The 9,706-nt window shown below is 39.5% G+C and overlaps 1 protein-coding gene across 1 annotated transcript in view; it reads left to right on the top strand.

Moving 5' to 3' along the window:
* LOC119308301 (long chain acyl-CoA synthetase 6, peroxisomal-like) overlaps window positions 1-9,339 on the top strand; it is a 14,717-nt gene extending 5,378 nt beyond the window's left edge. Inside the window, exons 10-23 of the mRNA XM_037584408.1 lie at window positions 1,253-1,342; window positions 1,440-1,519; window positions 1,617-1,710; window positions 2,034-2,122; window positions 2,251-2,339; window positions 3,275-3,404; window positions 3,494-3,612; window positions 4,705-4,828; window positions 4,910-4,996; window positions 6,202-6,305; window positions 6,383-6,468; window positions 8,411-8,497; window positions 8,593-8,679; window positions 8,878-9,339. Of these exons, the coding sequence (XP_037440305.1) occupies window positions 1,253-1,342; window positions 1,440-1,519; window positions 1,617-1,710; window positions 2,034-2,122; window positions 2,251-2,339; window positions 3,275-3,404; window positions 3,494-3,612; window positions 4,705-4,828; window positions 4,910-4,996; window positions 6,202-6,305; window positions 6,383-6,468; window positions 8,411-8,497; window positions 8,593-8,679; window positions 8,878-8,973 (1,362 nt within the window). The 3' untranslated portion in view covers window positions 8,974-9,339. The remainder of the gene's footprint in view (window positions 1-1,252; window positions 1,343-1,439; window positions 1,520-1,616; window positions 1,711-2,033; window positions 2,123-2,250; window positions 2,340-3,274; window positions 3,405-3,493; window positions 3,613-4,704; window positions 4,829-4,909; window positions 4,997-6,201; window positions 6,306-6,382; window positions 6,469-8,410; window positions 8,498-8,592; window positions 8,680-8,877) is intronic.
* The last annotated feature ends 367 nt before the right edge of the window (window positions 9,340-9,706 follow it).

Raw genomic sequence — 9,706 nt, 5'->3', positions numbered from 1 at the left:
CTGCTGCAAGTCCCTGCCCAATAGGTGGCCATCTCTTCATCTCCTGTTGCAAATATGTTTGGCCTAACTGAGCTGCACCCTTTCACGGCTCTCTTCATCTCTTGATCTAGCACACAGCTCTCTCCGACGCACCAGACCAGTTGATATGGAAGTGGACGGCCAATGGTATATACTCGGCACAATCCTGCTACCTCGCAACCTTTTATGGCTCCACAACATGCGCATCCTGGAAGCTCTTTTGGAAGAACTGGGTACCCCCACACGTCAAATTCTTCCATTGGTTAGCCAACCAAGATAGATGCTGGACCACAAAATGGCTATCCCGGCATGGCCTGCCGCACCACACCCACTGCCCCCACTGCGCTCAGGCCCTAGAAACCATGCGGCATCCACTCCTGGAGTGCCCCTTCGCCCGACACACTTGCATGAGATCCTCGCTTGGCTGAGGATGACAGTCGCTGCCCCAAACCAGGAGGACACGCTCATGGACTGGTGGCTGAGCGCAAAACAGAAACGCCAAAGCAGCTGCGCAAGGGCCCGGGTTCCATCACCCTACTCACGCCCTGGATGATCTGGAAGCATTGAAACGATTGCATCTTCGAAGGTGCCGAGCCCTCCATTCAGACCCTTGTTGACAATATCAGGACCGAGGCCACGCTCTGGGCTAGAGCAGGTGCATGGGGCCTTCGAGTGATACTGCCAGCAACATGGGATGTTCATTGATTGTAACCTTTTCTCTATGCTACTGCCTCTTAGGAGGTTGTAACCAAAAAACTCTATCCTTTCAATGAAATGAAACGTAGTCTTTGTGTTTTCTTGAAAAAAAACTGAGCTGCAGCGTTGGCGCAATGTACTAGCGTGCGCAACATGTAACAACAAATGGTAGAACTACCACATGGATTAGGCACTCTACTGTTGAAGCCACATTTTTTTAATAGTTTTTTCTGTTTAATAACAACAGTACTTGTGTTAGTATGCTTATATGCATGCTGGATATATTGCCTTCATTTTAGTGTGTACATGGATTTCGAGTCGCTCGACTAGTCGCGACTAGTCTATGAGTCGCAAAAATATGGTCGACTCAGCTTAGTGTCGACTCGCGACTCTGAGTCGCGACTAGTCACAACGCAGGCTCGACTTCTTCCGAGTCGCTGCCCCAGAGCGACTCGCATGAGTCGCGACCCGAAAACCATGTGTATTGACTCCATGCATGTGGGATTCAATAATGTCCTATGTTGCCTTTTTAACTCAGGGAAAGATGAGTTCTCAAACTTACCGTCCTCCAAAACCTGAAGATGTTGCCACTATCTGCTACACGAGTGGCACTACTGGCACACCAAAGGTAAATCATTCACTGTTTTTATTATTCTTTGCTTCATCATGAAACTCGTCCACTTCTACTTTCAGACATGTGATATTGGATGCCAATCTTTTCCCAGGGAGCTGTTCTTTCTCATGAGAACTTAATAGCGAATGTTGCAGGATCAAGCTTGGGCGTTAAGTTTTACCCCTCCGACGTGTGAGGATTTGATATACCCTTTCTTTTTTTGCCGTAGCTTATTCAATGTACAAAAACTCATTTTTTGTATGATAATAACATTGTCATGTCTCCTCAGGTATATCTCATATCTACCTTTAGCTCACATCTATGAGAGAGCTAACCAAATTGCACTGCTTCACTATGGTGTTGCCATTGGATTTTACCAAGGGGTATGCAGATTTGAAACTATTTAAGATGAGAGTTAGTAGTACTTTGCATTATTGTTGGAGTAACTAGGTACCTAAGAAAGTGAACGACACAAAGGACATGTATTGAGAGAAGTAACTGGCAATATGTGATCCTGTATAAGTTTTACTCATCTAATGCAATAGTTTGCACTTGAGTTGTTTCTGGTCTGGGTAACTTCTCATGAAAGCTCTGGATCGTTCAGAGACTACTTGAAGGCCATATGCATCAAGATCTTTCATCACCAAGATAGTATTTTAACCATCCAATTATAGTACTTGTCATGAGTATATACCGCTGTTTCCAGGATAATTTGAAGCTGATGGATGATTTGGCTGCTTTGAGACCAACCGTATTCGCAAGTGTTCCCCGGCTATATAACAGAATTTATTCTGCGTAATACAACTATACCAGTTATTACACATTTTCATGTTCATTATGCATATCGCTAGCCATACCTTTTCTGAGGTCCATTTTCTTCAACTAGGTTTTGTTAACTGGTTCATTGCTTGTTTACTCCATAGAATCACAAATGCTGTGAAGGATTCCGGTGGGCTAAAAGAAAGATTATTCCGTACTGCGTACAACGCCAAGAGACAAGCACTTATGAATGGTAAGCACATCATGAAGTTCATTTAAGTTCAGTGTTCCATCCATCATATTTTTGTCTAGAAACCAATTAACATAATTGTTGTTTACCAGTGAAGCATGAACTCAGCACACCAATACTTGTACACCATGCGCCAATTAGTTGTCACACAATTCACTGTATGCACCTGTGTATGTTGACCATAACGCGTTATCCCGTAGATTGATTGATTCTTTTTTGAATTGAAAAGTGTAGCAGCAGCCCCGACAGTAGAATTTTATTAGAGACCAAGCATATGTAGAAGAGGGGCATGTGCAAGCAAAATTATTCTATAATTTTATAAAATCCGACATTGTTCCTTTTAAAGAGCCTATACTAAAGATGAAGTTTTGTTCCTTCTCCTTCCTGTATAATTCGTGCCCAGGGTTCCGTTTTGCTTCAGGTTAGCTTTAGTCAGATTGGGCTCGCTTTCTTGTGCTCCTTCTGCATTCACTTAGTTTAGAAGTTTATTGTGCTTTCTTAAAGTAGTCCTAAATGCCATAATGTTGTCTGTGTTTTTCTTGTAAATGAACGCTGGATATGAAGATAAGTGGCTGCTGACATGTTTAACCTAGAGACTGAAAATACCAAAGGTGCAAGTGAACGACCAAATGGGTTCCAGCTCTTTATGTAGGTCACTCTTAATAAAGATTAAAGGGGTTGATATGTGTGATAATTGGAAAGATAGAGCTTATGTAGCATTTTCATGATTTTCTTGTAGATAGCAAGTAATCATAATTTCCAAGTTGGAAACATGGATAGTAATCCTCTTGTGTTAGTTATATTTCTGTTGCTTAGCAATAACTGAATACTGCAAGATGCAAATTTCATTCTTCTTGTAAGCACACCGTATTTGTCATTTGATCCACTTTCATTCTCTTGCATATATAATGAAATTTACTTATGACGTTGTGTTTTAGGACGAAATCCTTCCCCAATGTGGGATAAGTTGGTATTTAATAAAATAAAAGCTAGGCTTGGTGGACGAGTGAGGCTTATGACTTCAGGCGCTTCTCCATTGTCAGCAGATGTAATGGAATTCCTAAGAATGTAAGCTTATACCTTGTGTGCTGCCGTGTGTGATAATTGTTGGTAACTCCATGTTCTTAGTAAGTAAACACTGTTTTAACTTTCTGTAGATGCTTTGGTGGTGAGGTTCTTGAAGGCTATGGAATGACAGAGACATCTTGTGTCATCACTACAATGGATATTGGTGACAAATTAATTGGTCATGTTGGATCACCAAACCCTTCCTGTGGTAAGTTTTGTGTTTGGTTAAAATGTGTGCTTAGGTTGACCATAATATTCTTGTGAAGTCATTATTTTATGTTATTAGTGCATAGAGAATCCATTCTAGTAATCTCTACTATTAAAGGGGAATTGTGGATTGTACGTTTGTATGTCCAACCCCCCCTCCCCCACATCCCGCGTGAACTTCAAATCAAATAAAATCTTATCAAAACCTTAACTAAATCAAAAATTTCCTTGCCTTTCCCTACCATACTCAAATCAAATCAAATCTTACCAAAATCTAGAATATGATGGGTGCAAGATTTATGTCGGACATGATTGGTGTTGAACCACTAAAATATGTATGACCCCGTTGCAAAGCACGGGCAATTAGCTAGTGATGAGTAAATGTAGGTTAGATTTACTGTTTTTAGAGAATGTAGTAGAGGCTTGCCCATCTTTTCATTAAGCAAGAATCCAGTCATATAAAATCGCGAAACCGAAATGTGGCTAATTTACTAAAAGTAAAGGAAACCACTCACGTTCTACCAACAAACACACTCTAAAGTGGCACAAGCTCGACATCTTCCTTGATACTCCAGGAGGGATACTAGGTCGAATGCTGTCCCTGAACACACTGTTGTTCTGCTCGTGCCACGAAGTCAGCATGTCAGTGTCAGTGTTCATGTCAGATGGAATTCATTCTTTTCTTGAACGCACATCAAAATGCGTACTGTTTTGTATTAGAAGAGCAGCACAATGAGATTGCAGAAAAACAACCAAAAAATCAAACGAAAACTACAAAGTCTAATAAAACCGAATAAAAATGGAACAAGCAAAAACAAGAAGCTTACACAGCGCTACCAAGAAACAAAAAAGGTGAGGAACAAGTAGGTTAACACAAGCAGAGCTGAAGATATTTATTTGAGGTTCATTTAGCAAGGTCCATGGACCCATGTTGAGTGGATTTCTTTATCCAGAGACAAATTATATTGTGTCTTGAGAACTCTTTCAATATCTTTCCATGTTGACAGAAATTAAGGTCTCATTTGTAATATTACATGGAGTTTTGTATTTTCTTATTCTCTCTTTCGTAATGCAAATATTGTTTTCATTTCAGAGGTTAAACTTGTGGATGTCCCAGAAATGAATTACACTTCTGAGGATCAACCATATCCTCGTGGAGAAATCTGTGTTAGAGGACCTACAATATTCCGCGGTTACTATAAAGACGAAGTCCAAACGTAATTTGCTATCCTCCAACTCCTATTTGAACTTTTGAATCTATTAAGTGAGCTAAAATAAATGCATTTGAAAATCTGCAGAAGAGATGTCATTGACAATGATGGCTGGTTGCACACTGGAGACATAGGTTTGTGGCTGCCTGGAGGGCGTCTAAAAATTATAGATAGGTAAAACCGGAAAACTGGATGGCAATTATGTGCATTTTGCTTTCATTTAGATTGCTTAATCTGGTGTAGTTTATCTGTTTAGTGCTCTTATACTGTCGATGTGCGAGCTATTAGAACTATCACTAAACAATTGAAATAGCTGTGGAGTATAGTTGATCTATTATCTAACGAAGTTCCAAGTGAAAGTGATTCTTCAGAAAAAGGAAAATGTATGTCACAGGTTCCTGCGGCTGCGAATGCCAGCAAGGGAATAATTATTTGCTGAAAATTATTCTTTTGCTTTCATATTCTTATGACTGATCTTTTGCTTTTATATCCTTACAAGGACTTGAACTTCTGTAGCATGTTGGAGCGCTTCTAAGCTAGTTGGATTTTTGTTATGATTTTGTTAGTTGTTCAGGGTGCACAAAGTAGACAAGGCACACATGATTCTATCAAATTATGAACCTATGTTCTTAAGTTTCCATCTGCTTCCGTTTCTATTGAGGGGAAGTTATATCTTATGTATCAGTGCTTTTAACTTCTGTACAGATTTCTATTGCTACTCAGAAATTGCCAAATAAACTCTTAATGCTCACTTGAACGTAGAATGTATTATGTGAGGTTGGCATGGTAGATGATAAAACTCTAATATGTTATTAGAACTTGATACTATTCTGAAGTGCGGCATGATTTCTTTCAAATTACGCTACTCCTTCTGATCCATATTAGTTGTCGTTGAAATGGATGTATCTAGATACATCTGTTTGAGCGACAATTAATATGGATCGGAGGGAGTATAATGTCTGCCACTCAGTTATTCTTTGAATCAATATAATGTCAAGTATGTTAAGGACTATCTAAAGACAAGTTTGCGACCTTAAAATTAGAGTGTTACAGAGTGAAAGCAGCATATCGACCTTCTCAAGTACTGATCAAGATCTGATCACGCATAAATATTATTAGAATTTTGCTCACTGTTATTGAACCGTTGAACTTGGCAGGTCTTTGTCCTGTTAAGTAGTGTAATGTTTGGAGAATTTTGAGGAATCACCTCAGCTCACAGTTCTGTATCCTTTTATTTAGATTAGAGACTCTTTGGGTAATCACCCAATCTCTTTCCGCAGATTTCCCTAGGTTAATTCATTTAGTATGTTCAACTAGACTTGTTTGGTCTGACTAGTTTTCTTCCATTTCTTACTGTTCTATATTTCGCTGGACTCCAGGAAAAAGAACATTTTCAAGTTGGCTCAAGGAGAGTACATAGCTCCAGAGAAGATTGAGAATGTGTACGCTAAGTGCAAGTTCATTGCTCAATGCTTTATATATGGTAATATCCATGATTTTATATAAGTTGTACCTATCAATTTGGTGACGTGTTTTCTGAGTTTGTTTATTTGGATGCAGGTGATAGTTTCAACTCTTTTCTAGTTGCCATTGTAGCAGTTGAACCAGATGTTTTGAAGGCTTGGGCTGCATCAGAAGGAATACAAGTAAGTACTTTAACCTTTCATTTCCCACTACCTTATAAAAGCAAACATTGAGATGAACTCACTGTTTCTACTCAAATTCGACTTAGGGCCTCTTTGAATTGTATGATTTCATAGGAATTTTTGTGGGATTCTTATCCTCAATAATTTGTTTCCTGTAAGGACCCTATGCATCAGAGGGATGGGGTTGTCAAATTCCTGTCTCTAATTGCATAGGAAACCAGCATAAGCTCAAACCTTATTTTCCTTCTAGAATTCTAATGGACCCTCTCTTTATATCTCACGACTTATGTTCTTCATTCCTCCAACATTCCTACATTTATTTCATGTGAACCATCCAAAGGTTCAATTATTCCTGTTTTGAGATTGTACAGAAGCCCAAAATATGTGACGTCTCATTTATGTTTTTTTTCCTATTCCTGTGCTTTCCAATTCTTGTGATTCAAAGAAGCATGGGTTGTTCCTAATATTATGTTTGATCATTCATAGAATTAAGCAAGTCCTTTTCATTTAGTGAATTAGTGTTAGTATTGAACACTTAACCTCAAAATGTTGGGTGTGTGATCCGGACCTTCTTGAGCCTTGCGGTAGCTAGAGTGTTGCTTTTAGATATATACAAGCTTATATTCGTGCTACTATCCCGACACCATGCATTATCCTCCAAAGGATTTTAAGAGTTCGTTTACAGTACTTTTTTGTGGTGTCCTGGAATTTTGAAATGCTAGTAACATGGCAGCATGGTATTAGCTGGAAACCGACACTAAACAAACGGCTTAAACTGGTCCCGTTGATTATGTTAGTACAGCGCATTAAAGCAGCACTAGTTCCATTATGGACGGCTGGATGGCAAGAAGACCAGGAGACCAGGATTGTTTTGTATTGTAGCAGAAGATGGTCATGTGTTGGGCAAAGATTTGCAGCAGCAAATAAAAGAGGAAAGTCCTTCAGGAAAGTATAGGATTAGGAAAAAGTCCTGTTGTGTACGAAAAGGTCTATTAAGTCTAATCGCATTAGGAGTGATCAAGGGTCTAAACCTCCACCATATAAGGATCCCATGTATCTATGTTTCAGGGAAGCAAGAAATAATCAATCTAATCTCTCTCCCTATCCTCTCTTTCTGAACCTATGCCCACCCAATCTCTCGCAGCCAGAGTCTGGCTACCTTCTGCATGGTAGTTATCATTCACAACAGGTCGAATACTTCATTTGCCACCAATAGAGGTCACTATCTTGGTTTTCTGGATGAGTTGGCTTACATTGAGAGAGAGATATACCAATTTCTTCCCATGGGGGCCCTGTTAATTCATGCGAACATTCTTATCATATACTCCCTCCGTCCGGAAATACTTGTCCTAGAAATTAATAAAATAGATGTATCTATAACTAAAATAAGTCTAGATACATTCATTTCGAGGACAAGTATTTCCGGACGGAGGGAGTACCAAACAAGGGAATGGGAGTAAAATTCTATTCCCATGCATAATTCTTTGATGAACTCCCTCGTGTGAATTCCCCCTCCCTTCCCTTCCCAAAGGTTACCAAACAGGATTTAAGTATAGGAAAGATAAAAAAAACCATTTTTCTTGTTCTTATGATGACTGGGAGACGACTACTTCAGGGTTTCACATTATCACGATCATTGCATACTATGCATACAAGCACACTTTTCCTCCTGTTCAAATATTCCTAAAAATATTGATTTGCAAAGTCTACAAGTTTTACTGGGAAACCTCTTTTGAGAAAGTTGTTATGTCACTTTATTTCTCAAGACCATGAACAAAGGAAAGTTTCGTTCCTGGTTTCATGCTTAAAGTGGTGCTGAGAAATAACACACTTGGGTCGTACTTTCTTGTGTTATTGTTATTTCATATATCCTCCAATGGTTCTCGCATACAATTCAATCTTGTCATGTTATTTTCTAATATACATCCTGTCTAATCTCTAGAGCGAGGATTTAAGACAGCTTTGTGCTGACCCAAGAGCAAAAGCTGCTGTCTTGGCTGACATGGATTCTATTGGAAAGGAAGCACAGGTTTCTCTCTTCACTTCCGACTGTACATACATTCTCCATAAGTAATCTATTATGTGTATCATCCCTTGATAAATATTTGTATTATCATCTACCAGCTAAGAGGTTTTGAATTCGCCAAAGCTGTTACTCTTGTTGCTGAACCATTCACAGTAGAAAATGGTCTCCTCACCCCCACGTTCAAGGTAAGCACGTTCATTCTGTTACAGTAGTACTCCCTCCGTTCGGAGTTACTCGTCCAAGAAATGAATGTATCTAGATGTATTTTAGTTGTAGATACATCCATTTTTATTTATTTTTGTGACAAGTAATTCCGAACGGAGAGAGTAGGTTTAAATACGGGAAAGCTAATCTCAGTAGTATGAGCTCTGAACCCTTTACAGGTCAAAAGACCGCAAGCTAAGGCCTATTTCGCGAAAGAACTCGCAGATATGTATGCACAGCTGCGTGACGCCGAATCAGCTAGGCAGAAGTTGTAATTAATCGAGAAATGTTCAGGAGTAAGGTTCAAACCAATACAGGACAGGTTCACACAACGGAGTAAGGATTTCTCATTTGCTCCATGAGCAGGAATACCTTTCAGCCGTCAACAGTCAGGAGTGGTGTTGGGTGTGGTTATTTTTATTTATATAAAGGAATAAAGTGAAGGCCCCATTATAGAATATCGTTCGTTATTTTGGTAGAATGCGGTTCATGTCTCCTTGCTGCTGCACAAGGTATACAAAAGACTGAAGATATACCTATACCTGTAATTTATAGGAAAACATTCTGTAACCATCAGAATGTTCAATATATATGTTACATTAAGGCAAAAATTGAGAAGAACATGTTTACCGGAGCGGTTAGAGCATCTCCAGTCGGACTGGGCAAATACGCCCAAGGATGACAATGGGTAGGGTACGGTGCAAGTATAATAATCCCATTGCCTATACCCATGTTCCTCATGAGCGTAAAATCGTACCCATACCCTACCTGTCCGGTAATATCTATGTCCATGCCTCATATCTATTGGGCAGATCAACACAACACTGAAGAATGATGGCGTAATTGCTGGATTCATCTTCTGTACATGTGCCAACCGTTGAGAAGTTTCTATGGTTGAAGAATTGGTTATCGGGAAGAGGATGGGTGGGCATGGAGCTTACATACATATCAGTTCAGGGTTTATAACACATGTTACCCACTAATAAGATGGCTTGGACATACCCAGGC

The sequence above is a fragment of the Triticum dicoccoides genome, chromosome 5B (genome assembly GCF_002162155.2).
Source record: "Triticum dicoccoides isolate Atlit2015 ecotype Zavitan chromosome 5B, WEW_v2.0, whole genome shotgun sequence".
NCBI lineage: Eukaryota > Viridiplantae > Streptophyta > Magnoliopsida > Poales > Poaceae > Triticum > Triticum dicoccoides.
Note: the sequence above shows the minus strand (reverse complement) of the source record. Positions and strands in the feature narration are given on the sequence as shown.